This window comes from Toxotes jaculatrix, chromosome 13, assembly GCF_017976425.1.
Source record: "Toxotes jaculatrix isolate fToxJac2 chromosome 13, fToxJac2.pri, whole genome shotgun sequence".
Lineage (NCBI taxonomy): Eukaryota > Metazoa > Chordata > Actinopteri > Toxotidae > Toxotes > Toxotes jaculatrix.
In genome coordinates, this window is record NC_054406.1 from 6388613 (window position 1) to 6409657 (window position 21045).

General features: G+C 41.6%; 3 protein-coding genes, 1 long non-coding RNA gene and 2 other non-coding genes across 6 annotated transcripts; 1 reads left to right on the forward strand and 5 right to left on the reverse strand.

The window, feature by feature from the left end:
* Positions 1–20: 20 nt before the first annotated feature.
* rps5 (ribosomal protein S5) lies at positions 21–2842 on the reverse strand. Its single transcript, XM_041053348.1, has 6 exons — positions 2758–2842; positions 1780–1883; positions 1275–1484; positions 879–1007; positions 283–381; positions 21–132 (listed from the first exon to the last, which is right to left on the reverse strand). Coding segments are annotated over exons 1-6 (612 nt in total). The 5' UTR covers positions 2759–2842; the 3' UTR covers positions 21–63.
* LOC121192528 lies at positions 465–597 on the reverse strand. The gene has a single exon (XR_005895205.1). It is a non-coding gene; the product is annotated as a small nucleolar RNA SNORA3/SNORA45 family (small nucleolar RNA).
* Positions 1575–1708, reverse strand: LOC121192527. The gene has a single exon (XR_005895204.1). It is a non-coding gene; the product is annotated as a small nucleolar RNA SNORA3/SNORA45 family (small nucleolar RNA).
* A 446-nt stretch (positions 2843–3288) lies between the features above and the next one.
* ppt2b (palmitoyl-protein thioesterase 2b) lies at positions 3289–9963 on the reverse strand. Its single transcript, XM_041053955.1, has 8 exons — positions 9459–9963; positions 8203–8356; positions 7604–7699; positions 7313–7420; positions 6971–7054; positions 6481–6565; positions 5924–5978; positions 3289–5200 (listed from the first exon to the last, which is right to left on the reverse strand). The coding sequence occupies exons 1-8, from the start codon at positions 9660–9662 to the stop codon at positions 5057–5059; spliced, it is 930 nt and encodes a 309-aa protein (XP_040909889.1). The 5' UTR covers positions 9663–9963; the 3' UTR covers positions 3289–5056.
* Positions 9964–10521: 558 nt separating this feature from the next.
* On the forward strand, positions 10522–13960 carry LOC121192164. Its single transcript, XR_005895172.1, has 4 exons — positions 10522–10652; positions 11499–11632; positions 13093–13282; positions 13824–13960. It is a non-coding gene; the product is annotated as an uncharacterized LOC121192164 (long non-coding RNA).
* On the reverse strand, positions 12296–20983 carry cratb (carnitine O-acetyltransferase b). The gene is made up of 15 exons (XM_041053739.1): positions 20599–20983; positions 20021–20245; positions 19184–19302; positions 18777–18830; positions 17351–17516; positions 16715–16889; positions 16070–16160; positions 15671–15758; positions 15468–15568; positions 15123–15242; positions 14477–14599; positions 14234–14369; positions 14062–14124; positions 13832–13969; positions 12296–13208 (listed from the first exon to the last, which is right to left on the reverse strand). Exons 1-15 carry the CDS (start codon positions 20647–20649, stop codon positions 13005–13007), a joined length of 1854 nt encoding a protein of 617 aa, XP_040909673.1. The 5' UTR covers positions 20650–20983; the 3' UTR covers positions 12296–13004.
* Positions 20984–21045: the final 62 nt, after the last annotated feature.

Sequence of the window (21045 nt, forward strand, 5' to 3'; positions counted from 1 at the left end):
AAACTCATAAAATCCACAAAGAATTTCTTCAGATTTATTTGTTTTGTTAGAAAGAAAACATGTTTAACGGTTGGACTTGGCAACTCTCTCCAACTCGTCCTTCTTCTTGATGGCGTAGGAGTTAGATGAACCCTGAAACAGAAAGAATTAAAAGTTAAATATGCATCACAATTTGTGTTAATCGGACTAGGTGTATCTTCTCAGCACTCTAATTACAGGTCATGCTTAAGCTTTAATCAATAAGCTCTCTACAAGGAAGAATTATTTTACAGGTCCAGTTACCTTAGCTGCATTGATCAGCTCATCGGCCAGACACTCGGCGATGGTCTTGATGTTCCTGAAAGCAGCTTCTCTTGCTCCTGTGCACAGCAGCCAGATGGCCTACAAGACAACACGAGAGAGAAAGAAAGGGTGAGAGAGGCTGACAAATTAACATCAGTGGGATTAACACTCTGTGGGGAGTATAATGTATCTGAGTTGGTGATTGACTGGGCCACAACAGACTACAGCCAATGAATAAGCAAAGATATTTTCCTCTGCGAGCACTCTAGCACACCAGGACAATGGGTAGTATCCAGGCGTGACTCTAGCCTCGCTTAGTGCATCAAGTGCACACAGTGTGTTAATGAAGTAGCTTGTTTATAGTAGTATTTAATGGAGTAAAACTGAAATCTACTGCCAAACATGAACTGTGTACAACTGAACTGCAAACTTCCTGATTTTTTTTACATTATATAATTAATATGAAATCTTATATTTCTCAAATCAGAACGTTTAAAAACTAATTGAGTTATTCCTGATGATTTTACTAGACAATTCACACAACGTCATTTTTATGTGTGGGGTATGGGAGAATTTTATTTTAAATGTCACTTTACCTGGTTGACTCTGCGGAGGGGTGACACATCGACAGCCTGCCTCCTGACAGTACCGGCGCGACCGATACGGGTGGAGTCCTCACGGGGTCCACTGTTGATGATGGCATTCACCAAAACCTGAAGGGGATTCTGTGAACAAAATTGAAAATGGTATTACAATAAAAAAACAACTCCAATCAACAAACAACATGTGTTAGCGCTGCATTCATGATAGCGCTGGTGATCTACTTGATGTTAGGTTGTAAATATTTTGAAGTAGTGCTTCTATATTTTGGTCCCTCTTCAAACATAGTCTAAGCTATACCACATGGATCTGTAAGTAAGTGTCTTGCTCTGATGGTGTTGTCTTAATCATGCCAATCACGATAAAAGGTGGCGCAAGTTAGCGGGGTGTACCTCTCCAGTCAGCAGGTGGATGATCTCGAAGGCATGCTTGACAATGCGCACGGTCATCAGCTTCTTGCCATTGTTGCGGCCGTGCATCATCATGGAGTTGGTCAGACGCTCCACGATGGGGCACTGGGCCTTGCGGAAACGCTTGGCGGCATAACGTCCTCCAGAGTGTGGCAGGTACTTGGCGTACTTCTCTTTCACGGCAATGTAATCCTGCAGCGGCAAAGGGGTGATTAGTGTTAAGTATTGTGGTTTACACAGATTTAGGCGGAGCATTGTTGAGGTATAGTATATATAACGAGATCATGTGTCTGAGCTGGTGATTGACTGGGCCACATCAGACTACAGCCAATGAATAAGCAGAGACGTTTTCCTCTGCGAGCACTCTAGCACACCAGGACAACAGGGCAGTGTCCAGATGTGACTCTAGCCTCGCTCTGAATTGATAAGAGCACTTTAATTAACACAGCATAACTGACACAAGCAGCAGCTCTTTGATGCAGCTTACCTGCAGGGAGATGTCATTGATCTGGACATCATCAGTGCTCCACTTGCCAAAGAGCTTGATCTCTGGTGTCTCAGCCACGGCTGGGGCAGTCTCCCACTCAGTCACTGAAGATAAATAGGTAAGAAGTTATTTTCGAGCTCGGGAGATGCAGCGGTTTTAAAATACACAGCATGCAGGCAGGGTTCAATTGTGGGAACCAATTTACGAGATGTCACAACACTTATTTAATATCTGACCGTTCTCATACAACGAACTGTAAAAACCGACTTAAACATGGTGTTGACGTCTTGTTAAACAAATCTGTGTATAATAATTATCGATTAAGTCTCATAAAAAAAATAATTTAAAAAACCAAACTGATAAACACAAGTACTGTAGCTGCGCAACCTTAACATAAAAGTAGATGTTAAGACGTGGGGGAAAAAAGCCTAGTTTTTATATTTCGTTACGCAGCAGATAGATTACCAATAACTTCAAACACAGCAGGTTTTAGTGAATGTCAGGTGAGAACTGGCAGAAATAAAGACATCCTCAGTTTCATAGCAGGGCCGGAGCTGAAGCCTGTTTCACTTCAACAGGAGCTAGCCTGAGCCGCGGCGGCTGACAAGTTAGCAAACGACTGAAAACTGACGATAATGTTTATTACTAACCAGCGGCAGCGTTTTCTAAAGTGGAAAGCGTGAATTTAAAATAATACCGCCGCGACTTTCTGAGTAACGGCACGCTGAGTGCCACATCTAAAGCGGCGGCTGGTCGACATGCCGCATCCACATGTGCTAACGAGCTAACCACATGCTAGCGCCCCGCGCTGTTGTGCTCGTACGGCGACATTTAAAGGGAATAAAAGCCTCATTTCGGCAAAACTGAGATGTCAAGCTTGTATTTCTCGGACAACAGGAGCCCGTAGCGCCTCTGATCGCCCACCAGCACTCTTTGTAATGATATTTAAAGCGAGTAAAAGGTGAATTTTCCACTCACTTGTGTCTGCCGCTCTGTACGACACTCCTCACAGACGGGAAAGGGCCTTTCACGGCGCCGCGTCCAGATATCCGGTGGACTGGCGGGTTACTTCCGGCGCGCAAGGCATGCATGGAAATGTATTCTAGTTCAAAGGCTCCATCAGATGCTTTAAATCTGTTATATGTGGTACACTTTTATGCTGCTGGTCTTACATTTACTTTTTCTTATGATCGGTTGTTTATAATAATATAATATAATATAATAATGAATAGGTCCAAAAACAGATGTTCAAACTGTCTTTTATTGAGGAATTGACAACATTTGACACTTTTTCATTTGCAGACCAAATACTGTAGAAACTGCGGGAGAATGTCAAAATAGTAATTTCTCTTTGAGTTTGAGTAAAAAAGCATTTGTATCCACATTTAACACCTGCAAGGAGACTTAAATCCCAGTATGCAGTTAATGTAGGTCAAATAATTTGTACAAGCATAATGTAACAAATGATGCAACAATATTCAAATAATACTTCAAATTTACTTCAAACAGTTAAAAACATCCCCTCTTCATCATTTCCCTTCTCTTTATCTGGTTCAACATTGTGCAATGCAAATTTTCCATTTTTTTTTTTTTTAAATCACAATCAATAGATATTTCCATTTTTCTTCTCCTTGGAGAAACATCTATAAGTTCACCAGGCAGCAATAAACATCCAACAAAATGCAAAACAGTTAAGAGAAATGCATCCCTTTTTACCTACAGAGACAAACAAACATGAAGGTTGCTAAACGCCTGAGATATCTAAATGCGATGGGAGGTAAAAGAGTGCCACGTACAATAGTTTGGTGGGCAAGTAAACACTAATATACCACTGCCACTCTCCAGCCACTCTCCATCTCCATCATTAATATTAGCACCGTCACTAAAGGCAGTGTGTCATAGCACTTCGGTAATGGACATGAAACGTTGAGGCATGTGGGGAAATTTTAAGGCTTGATCTACTAAAGCGATAGAGTACAGCTCCAGAGGACTGCATGATAATGACGACAAACATGATATTCTCAATTAGATGTGCACATTAAGAATGGAAGGATAAAAAGATATAAATTACTGCATCACAAGATGAGCAGGGCAGTGAGTCTGTACACATAGATGACAGAACGTTGCTCAGGCACTGTCGTGTTGTGTAGTGTTTTTGAGGTACGTGCGAGCAAACACACACGACACACACGTGGGTATATACTGTATGCATGTGGGCTCAGTATTTCAAAGTAATGAACTAATGTTTCTATACAACTTAAAGGGGCACTCCACCAATTTTTACACACATTTTCAGACAGTTTCTCCTGGAAGACATTCACTGTGTTGCAGCTGGTTGCTCACATGAAAGTTGACAGAAATAGTTGTGTGAAAAAAAGAGCCTCTGCTACATTACGTTTTCTACACCTCTCTTTTTAATCTGTCTCTTTTGAAACTCTTTGAGACGCAGTACCAAATTGCTGGAGTGCTCCTTTAATGCCTGATTTGCTTTTCTTTTGCAGAATGTAGTAATATAATAGCAGTAAAACCTTTGCCAGGTTTACGGAAGCCATTATATTTGTTGGTTCTGAAAGTTAGTGCCTTGTAAAAATCCTTCAACACATAGACAATGATGTGCTGGATTTATCTGACAGTAGCAACACGGTTTAAAAGAAATAATTAAAGGAACAGTTCGACATTTTGGGAAACACGCTTATTTGCTTTCTTGCTGAGAGTTAGATGTCTGTATGTTAAATATGAACCTGCATTTAGCAGTTGGTTAGCTTGGCTTAGCACAAAGACTGGAAACAGGGGTAAACAATTAGCCTGAGTCTGTCCAAAGGTAAACAATTTGCCTATCAACACCTCTAGAGCTAACGTTGTTTGTTGTTTGTACAGGTATGAGAGTGTCATCAGTCTTCTCATTAAGCTAAGCAAGAAACCAAATGTTATTTCCCAAAATATCAAACTATTTCTTTTAAAGTAACCTTCCAGTTAACAGGGTGAACTTAAAAAAAGGAACTTTGCATTTGAAAATGCAAACTAATCAACAAATGTACAAGGAAAACAGATCATGACAATATTGTTGGATTGCCAGGTGATCTCTGTGAAGAGGAATCCAAACAAGGAGTTTATGTTCCCAAGAGAAGACTCACAAATGTTTGTGAGGATACTGCACAGTGGTTGCAGAGGCAGAGTCTCATACATGGTGGAAGTTAAGAGCTTATAAAACTGCACAGCGTGTATCTGTGTGTGTGCTTGTGTGTGTGTGTGTGTGTGTGCTGTGGGGAGTTTTGATCTACACCAGCCACTTCTCCATACACGTGTGGAACACAGTCTCATTCGAGTGCCACCAGACGTGTTCCACACCGGGAACAGAACAGAGGATAAGATCCCCACGAGCCGCCAGTGTCTTCAGACCGAAAACATCTCTCAAGTACAACTGAAAGAAGAAGAAAAAGGAGCATGAATTAGTGCTTTTCATGGTTTTCATGGTCTGACACTATGCCCCCCCTCCAACACACTGTCAGCCATAGCCTATTTAATCACGCTCTAAGTCAGGGGTGGGCAAACTGTTCCACAAAGGGCCGGTGTGGCTGCAGGTTTTTGTTCCAACCAAGCAGCAGCACACCAGACTTGACTCATTTAATCAACTGATCTCAGTCTTCAGACAGTTGATTGGTCAAACTGTGTGCTCTTCATTGGTTGGAACAAAAACCTGCAGCCACACCGGCCCTTTGTGGAATAGTTTGCCCACCCCTGCTCTAAGTTTACTACAGTTCATATAATATTTTGGGGGAAGCAAATGGGAATCACAAAGTGGTGTTATCTCATAATGTGATGCAACTCACTATGGCTACAATTTGATAAAATTACAATAGCAATTTGATTTTCTAGCCCATGTATTTTGGCAATTTGGCACCATGAAATTACGCCGAATTAGATATTAGCAGTCCCTGTTTGTAATGAGACAACAATCTCTGGATTATTTTATAGATTTTATTTTATAGACAGAATAAAACTTTAAAAAAGTGATAATTCTCAGGCAAGTGTTAAAGAGCATTATAAGGAGCATATTTTTTCTATAATTGAGTTTATGGAAAAAATTTGGAAAACAGGTATAACACATCCTCAGAAAGTGTAAGTTCATGTGATTTGCACTCACATCTTGGTGCTGCATCTCAACAACAGTCTCATTGTCGTCATAAAATCCAAACTGGCTGTAAAAATATGACAGAGACAGAGGGATATAATGTGTGAGCATCACATGAGAGTCATCAGATCATCCACAGTCAGAAAAAGCAAAGCCTGCTAATGTGTGAACTGAGAACAGAAACTGTTATATGACACTGGAAGGAAAAAAAACAGACTTTGTAGAAGTCAGATGACAGTGAAAGAAACTGTGGAAACCTTTTAGTTTCATCAGTGTGTATGAATCAAAGTGAACTAGAAAAACAAATCCCTCAGCTTGCAGCAGAGAAGAGACTGTAATGTCAACAACTGAAGTGTCTGGGCTTTCCTCAGGGGAATGAAATGTATGAGTAATATTCCGTGAAATTAATTAACTCTGGCATCTCAGAGGCATTTTACCACCATCCGTTTCATGCGGCTGTCAGCCTCAAGTCAGAAGTGACAGAAAAATTACTTTACTTTTGTCTGATTAAAAAAAAAAAAAAAAAAAAGCACTACAAAAATACTAAACACGGCAGAGGATGAACTCACCTCGACTGCCACGGGGTGATGACTCCATCATCTGGTCCACCAATCAACACCAGCTTTTTGATCTTGAGGAAGTTTTTCTTCCACTCTGAGATTAAGAATTAAAAACGATAAATGTTAATAACACCTGAACTGAACATTTCCTCCATGTGAATGAATATCACAAGTATTTTTACTATGGGAGGAGTATTATAAGAATTTTCTTTTACATTGATTACCGTATATGTTTCATATAACAGTTTTATCTGTTTCAACAAAAATCACATTTTAGAAAACAACTTATAAAGTCCTGCTCATTGCAAAACTTATTCAGAGCTGGAGCACATGAAGCAGCAGGGTGTTGTTATTTGGATTATTCTCCTACTTATTGATATTTTTTGGAGTCACAAGGCCCAAACTGATCACTGTTGCATCATAAAGATTAACATACACCCACTGACAGTTTAACGTGTTAAACTTATGGATGAGTTTTAGCCACAAGGAATGTGCTGACCTGTTGCGTTTGGATTAGGTCTCTCACTGTTGAGCAGAGCCAAATAATCACTGCTGTTCACATACAGGTCTCTGTGGTGGGGGTCTGAAGACGGAGGAGGAGGAGGAGGAGGAGAGAGGACAAACAACCAGTATGTCAAAACACTTGTTTGTGGAGCTTCTTGGTGGTTAAGCAACCTGGGACACACCCATTATTGTAAGTCTAATGTCTTTGAATGCAAAAAAAAGAAAAATCAGACAACCCAGTGAATGTCTAATTTATTTATAAAGAATATAAATAAATTTCACAGCTTCACACTGTCCCTTTGCCAGCTGTGTGAGAAAGTTATTCCTGGATTCTCACCATTCCAGTAGTTGCAGATGGATATCCTCTGACCTACTGAGGTGTAGCAGAGGTGGTAGAGGTTGGATTTGACAAATTGAGGGAAGAGGTACTTTAAGTAGTCTGTGTCTGAGAGGAGACAAGAGACAAACAGCAGAATTTGAAACAACATAAAGAGTTAGAGAGAAGAAACCTAAACCCTTAGTATGTTAAACCTGAAATAACAGATTTGTTATTCATTGTTTATATAAAAATACTGATTAAAGCCACTTTAAACACAATCACATGCTCAGCTTTTGAAGTTGAACCCACCTCCATACTGCCCGGCCTGAGGCGAGGACAGAGAGATAAAAGAGTGGACATTGTGGTCAGACAGAGTGGAGAGGATTCCTCTGCAGACCAGCCCACCTGTAAAAACAAAAACAGAGAATATTTTCCATCAGTCTTTGAGGGCTTACAGTTCCCAGCTTCACCACATATTATTATAACTTTGTTCTTGAAAATACACTTTAATTTGACTTGTGGCATAGTATGACCTTTGATCTATGAAAATACTCATCTTACCCATGAGGAATTTACATGTATGTCAGCAAAATAAAATCTTATTAGTGCAGATATTTTTTAAAACTGGTTTGAATTACAAGCTGCTGGCTGGGAACTTCCAGCTCCTGGCTGCAGCAGAAATCCCAAGTGTCATAAAAAATCTGTCCAACAAATGAAGCAACAAACACTGAGCCTTTCAAAGGCCCATCTTTTTAATGCAGCAGTGAAACATTTACACTTTACAGAAAAAAGTGTCACTCTTAGGTCAGTTTTTGCACGAACAACACTGTAACTAAATCACATTCCAAGACTGTATAATCTTGAATAAATACCACATGTATGGCTCCATTTCAAATGCACTCACAGACCTTGAGAGTAGCAGATAAAGTGGACTCCATCTGCTGCGTTTTGCATTATTGGGTAAATAGCTGCCTTGAATCCCTCCACCTGCTTCCACATGGGCTGCAGGCTGGCACTTCTGTCAAACAAGTCGATGACTGTCACATTTGTTCCAGGATGTGACTGCAGGAGGAAGCAGGAGAAGGTTTCTTTTCATTAACAGGGTGAACTAAGCTTGTAGGGAGTGTGTAAGTGATTCCTCACATTGTTGAATGCTACAAGAATCAGCATTCAAACAGCAGCAGGGTTAAACAGCAGACCTCACAGCTAAATGCCAGAGTTATCAAAGTTCCTTGGGGATGTTTGGCTTCTTATCGATCAGCATGCACTTTAAATATTGATGATTTGTCAGGCTGTTTGGTAAGAAGGCAGGATCGCAAACTAAGTGAAGCGGAAAAGAACGAGGTCTGAATTTCCGTTTGTGAGTGTTTCAGTGCACAACTTTCTAATACAGCGGAGGTGAAAAACAGGAACCTAATCTTAGAGTAACCTCATCAATGTCGCCACAACAACTTCCTTTTTCGAGACATCACCACATGTTCATCTCAGCCAGGTTATTCCCAGCCTGTGCTGTTGGTGTATGTTTCATGGGGTGTGTGAGGGGTTTGGAGGATTTAAGAAGACAAGCAGGAAAGGGCACATTTCACTGTCCTCATACACAATTCAGAGTCTTCGTTATCACTGCAGGCACTGACAGCTTTACTGAATAAAACCTCCTGCACGCAACCTAAAAAAATGTGACTATAGTTATAAAAGAACTGTAGCTGAGTAAAAAGTACCATATGGAGAAGACAAATTAAGCAGAGTGAAATGGAAATACACAAGTACCTCACATTTTTTACTAATGTACAGTACTTAGTGTGAATTTCCCTTGGGGATGAAAAAAGTATCTATCTATCTATCTACTTGAGTAAATGTACTTTCCACTACTGCTCTTCTGTGGTATTTCCAGCAGGAGCAATACAGAAAAATATTTCACTTTACATTACAAGACAATCTATTGGCTGTACCACTGTCGTAAAGAATGACTAATGTAAAAGAGGTACGTGCTGGATTGTGCAACTCCACGCTTTGTTGAGAACATGTGGTGATATAATCTGTAAGGCCTTCATTTGTTGCTGTTAAGGTCAACCCCTTAGAAAATGCCATTTCTGTGCATTTCTGTACCCAAATATCCCTTAAAACAAAAACACTGAGACACCCCCTGTTTATTCTGACCGCTCACCTCGTTAATGAACCGCTGTAAGTTTTTAAAATCCCCTGAGCTGTCGAACAAACCGTGCACAATGATCACCGGCTTGTACCCGACCACAGAAGCCCAGAGACAAGCACCGAGCAGCGCGTACAGCAGCCCGGCCGCCCCGTTGCTGCTGCTGCTGCTGCTGCTCCTCCTCCTCCGGCTTAACATAGCAGAATGAGAGCCCTCCATTGTAACTCAAAATAACAATAATAATAATAATAATTAAAAAACACAGACAGCTAAAAACCGCACAGTTATCCTGAATAAAAAAGACTCCAGGTAAAATAAAACAAAAACATAAAATCCTGATATTTGGCTAATGTTGTGCTATCATCTTCAGCTCCATTTCTTTCCCCAGCTGCGGCACAGATGAGCTGAAGTCCACTCGCCAGTAAATAATCCACGCACACGCAGTACTTTTGATGTTTTCTTTTTTTCCCCCTTAATAACACTGAAGCACCGAACAGCTGCTCAGCTCCGCTTCTCTTGCTTTTGTTTGTTCCGGTTTTAAATTGAAGGTGATGCGACGTCATCTCCTGTTTCGGCTCGTCCAATCAGCGTGAAGCTGTTACCTGATATTGTTTTCAATGTGGTAAATCGTTTCAGCCGTATCTGTGAGAAATCCTGCTGCGGAGTTATGTCACGCAGCTGTTGTCTTTAGGCTGAATTTCCAAGACGTTCAGCCGCACAGGAGCAGACCTCCAAGTTTACCTCCACATCATTTCATTAATTATAAATTTTTCCAGAAATTAGTGCCACTCAAATAAAATTTCAGTTACAGTAAGGTGCAAAAGTTTTAGGCCCCAAAATAACTGTTTATTATTTATCGAAAGTGCAGAAAAGAGAGAAGAAATCCCAAAATCAAATCAGTATTTTGTCCGAACATCCTTTGGCCTTAAAATTCTCATACTTGTGTAGCCGAAGGACCTTCTCCCTCCCTGCCACTACATGGCACTGTGCCAACTGTTGGCACACGGGGTCTTGGGAGGCGCGTTGCGCCCCTATATATATGCAGGTGTGCCCGTACCTCGGTTTCTCCTCCCGTTCCGCTCATCCCACGTGTTGGCTGTGGCCTGGCGTGGCAGAGCGTTTTGTTTGGCGTGGCTGTGACTTCTTTCAGTCGGACGTAATAGCTGTTGTTTGTGGCAGCCGTTGAGGCACCTGTTTCCACGCCTTCAGGTAGGGTGCACCTCTATCCCTCCTCTGATTTGCGTGCGAAATGAGCGCATTTTAATATGGGTTTTATGTACGTAGCGCGTCCTTTCGCGTGCCCGCTTGGTAAGTCGCCATTGTCTGCCTGCCTTCGTGTGTCTGTGGCTTGGCTTCAGGTCAGCCGGTAATATATGTTTTGTGCCGCAGCGTGGTCGAGCCGTGGCCTTTGAGGTCTAAGCCCTCTAATTCTCCGCGTAGTCGCGCCGTATGCCCAGGCGAGAGTGGTACGGTTATCCCTTAAAGGAATAATCAGACTATTATTATTATTATTATTTATTATTATTATTTTAAATCTATGATGTGCTCTGGCATTGCTTGGCCTGCCACTGGCTACCACTCCTGGGAGGCACTGCTGTTCTGTTTTATTCTGATCTCTTGTTCTGTCTTATTCTGTTTTACTGTTCTGTGCGGTTCTGTGCTGTTGTATACTGTCCTGCTCTGTTTTATTATTCTGCTCTCTGTTTTGTGGTGATTCTGCTGGTTTGTGGAGTGCGGCTTTTTGCGCAGACTGCTGCCCTCTTGCACACCGCCGTTCTTTTGTGCGGTCCTGCTCGGCGCTGTGCTGGTCTTCGAAGAGTCCTTAGCCGGTCTACTGAGACCTCCACAATATTTTAAATCATTATTTCTTTGTTTTATTACATTAGTTCTCTTGCGTTATTTAGATTGTAGTTCCTTGTTTTGTTGTATTTTGTATTTGTTGTATTTTGTTTTTTGTTTCTTTGGGTTTATTTGAAATTGTTTTTTATTTATCCATTTAGTCAACACTATGTGTGAAGCACTTGGCGTGTTTTAATTTTCTTTTCTTTTAAACAGGTGCCGGGGGCCTGAGGCGGCAGTTGATCCCTGGCGGTGGTGTTCTTCACGACTCCTTTTTGTTGGTGTGCGGTGTCAGGGGTGGCTAGTTTTATGGATCGTCCCTTTTTGATTTTCCCTGCTGATTTTCCGTGGTAAGCCCTCGCTTTTATGGCGGATAACCCTTTAGTGTCTGACCTGTGGTTTTCTTTTGATATTTCCATTTTGTCAATTATTTATGTTAAATAAAGTGATTTAAACCCCCCTACACTGTCTCTTGCCCAATTGGTATTAAAGAACCTACAGCTCTACACTTAGTATAGCTTACTTATTTCCTGGGGTGAAATTCCCCGGGTGGCATTGTCGCAACACCTCCTTCCTTAAGCCTCCGCTCCCGCCACACTTGCATTCAGGTTTTCATGGTTCTCTGGAGGTCGGTTGCTCCAAGCATTTTGGAAGACCTTGTTTGGGTTTATTGTCATGCTTTAGAATGAACGTAGGACCAATCAGATTGGTCTTGTAGAGGGGACTGTGTCTAAATCTAATTTTAACACCTCAGTTGTTTTAGTTTGTGTTTTATCAAATAGCCACTAAGTGTCAAGTAATTAACCTTAGAAAGCCCTGGTTCTCATAGCTGTTGTGGAATCAGTGTTGTGGTTTACTGCATGGGCTTAAATAGCTGGCTGATTTCTGTGGCAATGCCTGAAATAAGGCACACTAGTCAATGAAAAATACGCACAACTCAAAGGTGTCTCTGTTTTTTGGGATATTTGGGTACAGAAATCTCTCCACAAAGCATTTAAATGGAGGAATCGTGCGATCAAAGGCTTTATTAACCAGTCCTGAGGGCAGAACAACACGCCCCAGTGAGGGGGCCAAAGCCTCATAACATTTGGTTCAAAATACAGTAAATACAACCTGGAGATCAGGTCATTCGAGCTCAGGGAGAAAAAGAAAAGCATTTTTCTGCACCGTCACCTATAACAACCAGCTTTCCGGATTTTGGTCCTTTTCAAACAGACTCGTCAACATACAAAATCAGAGAGATTCATTAACGTTTCCAAATGAACTGTGATGGCAATGCAACACCTGAAACAAATATTTATTCTCTGTAGAGGGGACTAGACAGGCTACTGGTCATCTCATGACTTGTAAAAGGAGTGCAGTCAGTTTCAACACATATGCTTTGGCTTGTTCTGATTAATGCTGGAGTGTCAGGTTGGCTTTAACTTTGTTTTGCTTTCACCCAGAGAGATATGAGACAAGTACATCTGCTGTAGCAACTATAATGCAACTTGCTTGCTCAGCTCATGCTAGAAAAAGGTTTATTGCTTCATCAAAAGCTTAAAAAAAGCAAACATGCCTCAGAGACACTGTGTTCAGACTCAAAATTAAGTGGCATACATGAGAAAACATCCATGTCAAAAATAAGCCTCCTAAAGACTTGAAATTAAAGGAGACCAAGTGTTTTTTCCCCCTGGTGTAGACGAGTGGGTTTATCCTGTTGGACATACTGTTGGAGCAGCTCTACACAGTAGGCTGCAGTAGCTCCTGTAGCTGACACAAGGTGTCCTTCAGAGTGAGGGCTAATGTTTCTGCATGTGTCTCCTCGCAGCAGTTGAAGGCGGTGATGGAAAAGTGGACGTGATCCGCCTGGGGGTTGTAACAAATGGCGTAGCCGTCAGGAACAAGAGGCCCAAAGCACATCACGCTGTCTGTGTTCGCAGGCACCTGAAGGGACCAGAGAGGGAGAGAGAGGAGAATGTGACTGACAAAAAACCTCACAACAACCTTTTCCAATGACGGTACTGATTATTTCACAATTTGGACTATGTAATAAAAATCACATGTAAAATGATCAAATTGATGTTCAGAGAAAGAAACTGTTCCCTTGTTAAGCATTACATCCGCTAAACTTTGATCAGGAGTGATTAACCAAATTAAGACAGCACAGCAGCTACACCGTAAAAAGGTAACAACACAAAATGTGACTCATAAAACCAGGAAAATTATAACAGGCCATAAAAACCACATGCACGACTGCTTCCAGGAACATAATCAAAGCCAAGTCAGGAGCAAATAACCCATGAGCATCAATTAAAAAAAAAAAAAAAAAGATGAGAAGTAGGTTGATTGCTGGAAACTCCCAAAATGCATTTTGTTGGCGGTAAATGTGCCATAATAAAAAAACATCACATGCTCCAAAACAAAAGGGAAACTACTGATAGGAAAATTCCTCTCACATATTTGCAGTGTCATAAAAAAAAATCCCACTTCTTGTTGTACTGCAGTACTTTAAATATCAACTCTAATCAACAAATCTTCTAATCTTCTCTAATCCCACAGGAACACACCTGCCCTGTTCGGAGTTTCAAGTGTGTTGCCAGCCCGTACGCTGTATCCATGAAGATTTTGGGAATGCTCAGTCCCTCCGCGATGGCCTGCAGCTTGAGCCCCAGCAGGTGGCGGTCAATGCCGTGTCCTTTAAGTGCCTGAACAGAGCAGAAAAAAAGAAGAAGATGAGTGTTTATCAGTTGAAAACAGACAAAAACTGTTCATCTGAGCTTGTTTACTTGGTATTTACCAGATCAGTCAGAGCTGTGTAGGCATCAACAGCTTCTCTGAACAGCTGTAGTTTTGCTTCCCGCTGCAACACAAAAATGACACAAACTATAAGAAAGAGCGGCACCAAATCTCACCTATTAAATCACCTGAAACCAAACAAAATCTGTGGAGCAGCAGATTGTGTTTCTCACCGACACCGATGGATCGTCAAAGGCCAGTATGAACTTGAGCGTCTGATTTGTTGGCGAGCGAATAAATTCTGTCCTTCCTCCTCGAAACATCCTCTGAGAGGCAATATCACAGGCCGGGCAGACCTCATTGTGAACTCTATAAAAATAATAATAATTTAAAAAAAAGACAAGGTGTGAAATGTTAATCTTTGGTCTTATTTGTATGTTCTATCACAAACCACAGAGAAAACAGAAACAACTGACCTGTAGTAGGCGAGCTGCAGGGCGACCTGGATGAAGGAGTTTGGACTCAGGCTGTACTTCTTTGGAAGGTCCTTGCCGAACTTCTTGAAGTTGAACACGTTGACATCGAGGTCATTGATCAATCTGCAGGAAATCATCATTCTGCATTTATAATAAAATATTATTCTAAGCTCAAGGTTCACTCGCTAGCTATTTTCTAGAACTTTTGCAGGGGGAACATCTCTCAAGTTCAAATCTACTAGTGCATCTAAGAAAAAAACAAGTATTCCACATTTAGATCTTGGCAGCCGAATGTTTAAAGAGAAATTATACAGCAGACTATGAAGGCGTTGTGCATGGGCTGTGGTGAGAAAACAAAGGCCTGGAACACAATAACAACTTCTAAGTGATGCAAAGAGGCTGTTGAGCCAGTGAGAGCTTTCTTTCTGTCAAGGTTACATTAACACAGATGAGATAAATGTGTTTGAGTTCCTGTGGCTTTCTTTTAGGCCAAGTTCACTTCAGCTTTGTTGGATTTGAAAAGCAAACACTCAGCTCACACTGAGCAGCGAGGCCATTCTTCTCTAATCACAACAAGTATTCTTCAGCGACTTCATCACTCACTCCACCAAATGCAGGAGAATAAGCGAGGGAGCGGGGAGCTTACATATCGAGGTTCTGCTTGGCGTGCTCAATGTCTCTCTTGATTTCTCGGTCTATGTGAAAGTAAAGCTTCTTTGGCATGGGCAGAGGGATCAGCGGCGCTCTCTTTGGGTCTGGTTTCTCACTGCAGCCAAGAAAACACAAATTACTTGACATGATTATTTCTGATGGAAGCATAAATCCAGCTATTTTCCAACCCCATATTCTGTTATAATCCATTTTGACAACATCTCGTTAAATGTCTTCATCACAGAGATAATCAGTGTATTCTGGTTGCATGTGTTTACAGTTGAAAACCTTTAAGTCACTTTATTAACTTTTTCTTTTCTTTATTAACCCTTTGCCTCACCAGTAGTCCAGGATATGATGCAGCAGTGTTGCTATGGGTGGACCCTCAGCTGTGGCTTGTTCATACAGAAGACCCCACGAGCCGTCCTCGCCCACCACAAACTGCTCAAACAAAGAGAAACCAGAGTTAGTCCAACTGCTGAGACAGCTATTCGTACGTAATCTAACCTTTCCTTGGCACACACGGTTCTTCCTGCGGCTCACCTGCAACGTTTTGTCGAACCAGCGGTTGCCACTGTTGGAGAACGTCCCACCTCCATGCAGAATCTGAGCTGCCTTACGGCTTGCATACCTGTCAATCAAAGTTGGAACAAACAAACAATCGATTAATCTGAGATAGAATCAGACATCAATCATTAGTTCCAGGCCAATTCTAATCTAACTGTGAAACATTCTTTAAATACAAAGCTGCCAACAAGGAGCAACTAGGATAACATGGAGGAAGTGACAATTGTACAATGTTGCTTAAGATGAAATGTCAACGAGATGACACAATTATATCTGAACACACACACACAGAGGATTACCTAACGCAAACACAGAAATACCTGAGTGTGGATTATGAGACAGAGGGTGGAGAAATGTGTGTGTGTGTGTGCATACTTCTCATCTGATATCCTCATCACTGGAGAATCCAGACACAAGGAGAAAAGTCCCGTCTCTATCAGCCGCACTGATTCCTTGTTTAGTTTATCTGAGTCACACACAGACAGAGAGACAACAAAAAGCAAACACTGAGCACTTAAACACTTAATTTGAACAAAGACTTAATTTCAGTCCCATATCTCTTACACAAAATTGTCACTGACACAGAAACGAGCTTTGACTGCTAAGGACTTGGGACATACTTGCATGTCTGGATTTATTTGGTCTTATCTATCGGAATATTTACATAATATATTTATTTTAGCCTGTTAACTACGACTCATACACTTTGCAACACCGCTGACCCAAGCATACAGTGAGTTTGAGACTGATTTCTGGATTTGCCAGTACAGTATAAGAAAAACATAACACACACTTAAAACTTGCTTGAGTGATTTAAACATGTTTCTGTTTGATAGGAAAAAATTAAAATAAAAAAACAGTCTCTGTTTGCAACCACATCACACCTGGTTTATGTGCTACCTGGAGGGTAGCACATAAACTGAAAAAGCAGTAGTACAGCTCAGTTGTAATTAAAACAATTAAGTAGTTAAAACTACTAGTATAACAGTATGGGATGAAGTATGAAGTCCAATTATCTACCTCTCAGCAGGCGGTTGTAGGCCTGTCCCCAGGTGTGGCGGTGCTCGCTGGTAAGGATTCCCATTGGCTCCTTGTCAGTCTTCCAGGACTGAGACCTGATCCTCAGCAGCTGGCTGTGGATCTGACTCTCCGTCATCCGAGAGCCGTCACTGTTGTAAACTTCCAGCTGGAAGAACTGGTGACAAAAAGACATCAGGAGATCCAAGTCAGTACTTAAAGTGGCCCATTTTAAACTGATTCAACAACATCTGAAGATGACCATCTTTACAAAAACCGCAACCCCCCAAAAAAACCCCTAACATCATCTAACACCATAACTTACTGGGTTGAATGCCTCAGTTTCACACAGAAATCTTAACTTAAAACTGAGATCATATTTTGTTTGATTCCTCTGTCTACTAAAATCTCTAACCTCACTGGATCACCTGCAGCCAAAACTCACATGACTTCTGTTTACAAAGCTCGGTTTGGGTGCTTGGAGAAAACTCCAGGTGTGACTGCACAAGAGCTGACATGACTGCTATGTTGTATAACTTGTAATCCAACAGGGCAATAAATGATGCTTAGTCAACAACAAGAGAGAACAACAGCGAAAACATCTGACAGCGTCACCTGCTGTCTCCTGGCTCATCCCACCTGGTAGTTCCTGACGACCGTGATGTGTGTTGGCGAGCGCCGCGAGCGGCCGTGGTGGGCGATGTAATCGTGTTTGGGACCTGGGATCCTGCAGGAGGAGAAGAGGAGCGGGTAGAGCTCCATGCACAGAGGCTTCCCTCGCATGTACTCCACTGGTAGCTGGCCGCTGGCAGGGACAAGGAGACGGACATTTCTGGATACCTGTATCTGCTCTTATGTATAACACATCACTGTTTGGGATGCACTAATCCTTCATTTTTTTGGATACCGAGCCCAAACAAACAGCCAGAGTCATAAAGAACTGTCTACAGAGACAAGAAGAACAATGAGTCCTGCAGCAGATGGTCTGGCCTCCACAGAGCCCTGATCTCAACAAAACGGTGTCAGTCTGGGATTACATGAAGAGACAGGAGACACTGAGGCAGCCTAAATCCACTGAGGAACCTGTTTACTGCACATTGCAGGGAGTTCATTGATTAATTAAAAACTATTCATGGCATTATTTCTGAACGCAGCCTCACTTTACTGTCTAACACAACAGAACTAACTCTGAAAACTGTTTACAGCTAATATTATTTCACCCAGGTCTGGGCCAAAGAGTTTTCACAACAGGTGTTTTGGTGGTGTGTTGTTGGCTTTGCAAAGATAGTGTTACAGACAGTGTGGGCAAATAAATTTAGACACAGATTAACTTCATACAGCAGAGAAATACGAGGCGATGCCAGGCAGGCTAAAGTTGAAGCACTAAAATAGAAACTAGCGAAAGAAGCTGTTAGACAACAGATTAAAAAGATATCAGAGGATTATTGTAGCATTTGAACAAAGGTTGACAACAGTTCAGAGCTGTGAAACCAGTCTACAGTTAATTACCAGCTCTAACAATTGTAGCAGATAGTTATTAACAGCTACTTTAACTTGTTTATAATGGAATTACTGAATATCCTAAACTGTTTGTGCTTTCTAATGTTCACTGTATTCAACCCTACAGAGCAGTGACACTGACAAAAATGAAAACAGAGCTTAAATCTTGGTTTTACTGAGGTGGGCATGAAACAAAAATGTTTCTGATCCTGAGGTGTAATGTAATCTGGAGATTTACTCAAGGACGAACAATTTTTAGTCACTTGTACTTAATTATTTATTTTCCATATGTTAGCAGTTATTTTCCATACACAGCATATGATGAGTTTCTAAAACATAATATGCCATTCAGTGAAAGTATAAATAACACTATGAAAATGGGCGCTTTGCATAACACATACTCACTGATAATGCTAATAATGTTTCTGCACTTTAAGTATAGTTATGAATGCAGGACTGTAAAGGAATAAGTGCTACACTAATGTTGTCTTAAGTTAGTTAAAAACAGAAACTATTAGTAGTACTTTTTATTTGGCTCCAGCTCAGTCGTCAGGTTAAGACTTACGTGTTTATTTTGGCCTTGAAGTCCAGAACTGCTGCTATCAGTTTGGATGCAAACCTAAGTGGAGGCAAACATGCTGTGGTCAGTATTTCATTATGTATCGCAGTCAGTCACATCTCCTGTTATAAACATGCAGTTCATATTCAGTACAATCTGCTAAAGGTGTCAAATTAACCCTCAGCGATTACTAATGCATAACAGACCAGGACTAATTAGCATTTTCAGACATGCAGAAGGAGCTGTGTCCCACTGAGAATCTTACTGTGTTATGAAAATATAATTTCATCCCTAACGTATATTTAAGCAGATTTAAATCAGGTTTCCAACTGTAATAACTGACATTTAACCAGCTGCTAGTATCTGCTCTGCTATGCTGTGTCACTGAAGCGATGTCTTGCGTGTTGACTCACACTAGCTGGCTCCTCCAGTCGTTGTAATCTCTCCTCGGCAGAGAGATGGCCGGGTTCGAGTGCACAGGCAGAGGCTGTCTGCTTTCCAAGTACGCCCACTGCACCCACCAGTCTGAGATCTACAGGAGAGAGACCACACACGTGAAGGACTTCATAATCATTCAAGAAACAGGACTGAATTTGTCGGGCCAGTCGTTCTAAACGTCACAGCTGGAACAAAACCACAGCCATGACGTCAGGTTTTGGAAACCCTGAGGTCAGATTTACATAGGAAATTAACAAATTTATCTTTTCAAAGAAAGTTGTGTTTTCTGTTCCATTTATTTTACATTTTTGTTTACAATTGTCTAAATGCGTATTTTAACAGATCAGGATTCCACTTTCCACACTCCCTTACTTTTTCCTTAGTATTCGCTTTTCTTAATTAGCATGATACTTTTTGCTTATTTTATTTCTGTTTTGTTTATCCTTTTTTTGATATTCTTGCACTTTTTATTATTCTTTTCGTTTAAGCCCTAAATTCAAAGGACTGTCCAGCCATGTCTACGTTTCTGAGTTGTTGTTGTAATCGGCAAATACTCAGTGCTGTCCCACAGTAAATCATCAAAACAACCTAAAAAACATTTTTTACCATTTGTTTGGTGTCTGAGTTCACTCATTTGCAAGAGGCCAAAAGCAAGTAATGTTTTGTTTTGTTTTAGGTCCCAATTTACTATATACTGTTAATCTTACCGGTACATTCACTCATGAATGAATAATCCAAAAAACTCTATCTGCACTTTCACACACTCCCACATCCATCCCTAACATCTGTCACACTTCTCAGGAAACACAAACCCAGTTCTTAGTGTGTCTGGCTCTCCTCTCCAGCCCTTCCTGCAGCTGTGCACCCAGGCCGCCCGGCCTGCCAAACTCCTGTACCATCCTGCGGGTGTGGCTGAGCTCCTCGGGGGGCAGCAGGGGCTCCAGGGCCCTTAAGTAGCCCTGTAAGGTGTGGGCCAGTGGGGGCACCGGCTGGGGGGGCACAGAAGAGAAGCAGCACAGCTCCTGCCTCCATGAAACCTGGGATTAGAGGGAGACGGTTAGTGAAATATATACGTTATGTACTGCAAACCTCCCCTAGGGCATGATTAAATCAAATTAAAACGTTCAAAGTGTAATTACGGTGTTGTTACAGTTACTCTGTATGTCACCACTAAGCAATGACTTCCCTGAGTTTGACTTAATGCCAATAAACAAGCAGGGCACGACTAGGGCGTATCAAAAGTAGGAAGTGAGAAGGATATAAGAGTATGAACGTGATCAGCTGCCTCTTATTCGTTTAACAGCCCCGTTACTGTAATAAATACAGTGTACGTGAGAATATGGGCCACTGTGTCAACAGTATCCGACTCTAAAAACAGAAAAAGACTCACCCGGGACAGCCATGCTCTGCAGGTTCCCTGCTGAATTTTCCTGAAAATCATGTTTCCTATAACCACAGATCAACTCTGCGTTACAAAAAGCAGCGTTGTGTTTATAGCCTGGTAACTTTTGCACAGTTTCCACGGGCTTAAATCGTCAACATGCAGCCCAGCCCTCCTCCAACTTCTTCTCCACGGTGGCTGTAGATGAGAATCTTCATCGCTCGATGGATCCTAGTTTGGAAACGTGTGTGCATGAGGCTAAAGACAAACCGGCCCCCTCCTCCAGTGGTGGTTTCTGGTCCGTCAAACTGTGAACATGCAAAGATTCACGTCCTGAACTGGACTGAAGCTACATACAAGCCTCCACACGTGTTGACGTAAAAATGTTTCCGTAAACAGCTACGTGACTTGAAACTCTGTGTGCAGTACCACGTCTGTCCGCAGGGTGTCGCTGTT

Excerpts from the sequence above, each read along its gene's own strand:
- rps5 (XM_041053348.1), bottom strand. Across the intron at positions 1,008-1,274 it reads TCCACCTGCTGACTGGAGAG|AATCCCCTTCAGGTTTTGGT; the intron begins GTACACCCCGCT and ends TTTTGTTCACAG. Across the intron at positions 382-878 it reads CCCTCCGCAGAGTCAACCAG|GCCATCTGGCTGCTGTGCAC; the intron begins GTAAAGTGACAT and ends GTTGTCTTGTAG.
- cratb (XM_041053739.1), bottom strand. The coding sequence starts at position 20,649 with ATGATTTTCAGGAAAATTCAGCAGGGAACCTGCAGAGCATGGCTGTCC. Across the intron at positions 15,243-15,467 it reads CATCATATCCTGGACTACTG|TGAGAAACCAGACCCAAAGA; the intron begins GTGAGGCAAAGG and ends TCTTGGCTGCAG. Across the intron at positions 14,600-15,122 it reads GCCAAGCAGAACCTCGATAT|ATTGATCAATGACCTCGATG; the intron begins GTAAGCTCCCCG and ends GATTTCCTGCAG.
- ppt2b (XM_041053955.1), bottom strand. The coding sequence starts at position 9,662 with ATGGAGGGCTCTCATTCTGCTATGTTAAGCCGGAGGAGGAGGAGCAGC. Across the intron at positions 8,357-9,458 it reads TACAGCGGTTCATTAACGAG|TCACATCCTGGAACAAATGT; the intron begins GTGAGCGGTCAG and ends TTCCTCCTGCAG. Across the intron at positions 7,700-8,202 it reads CTTTATCTGCTACTCTCAAG|GTGGGCTGGTCTGCAGAGGA; the intron begins GTCTGTGAGTGC and ends TTGTTTTTACAG.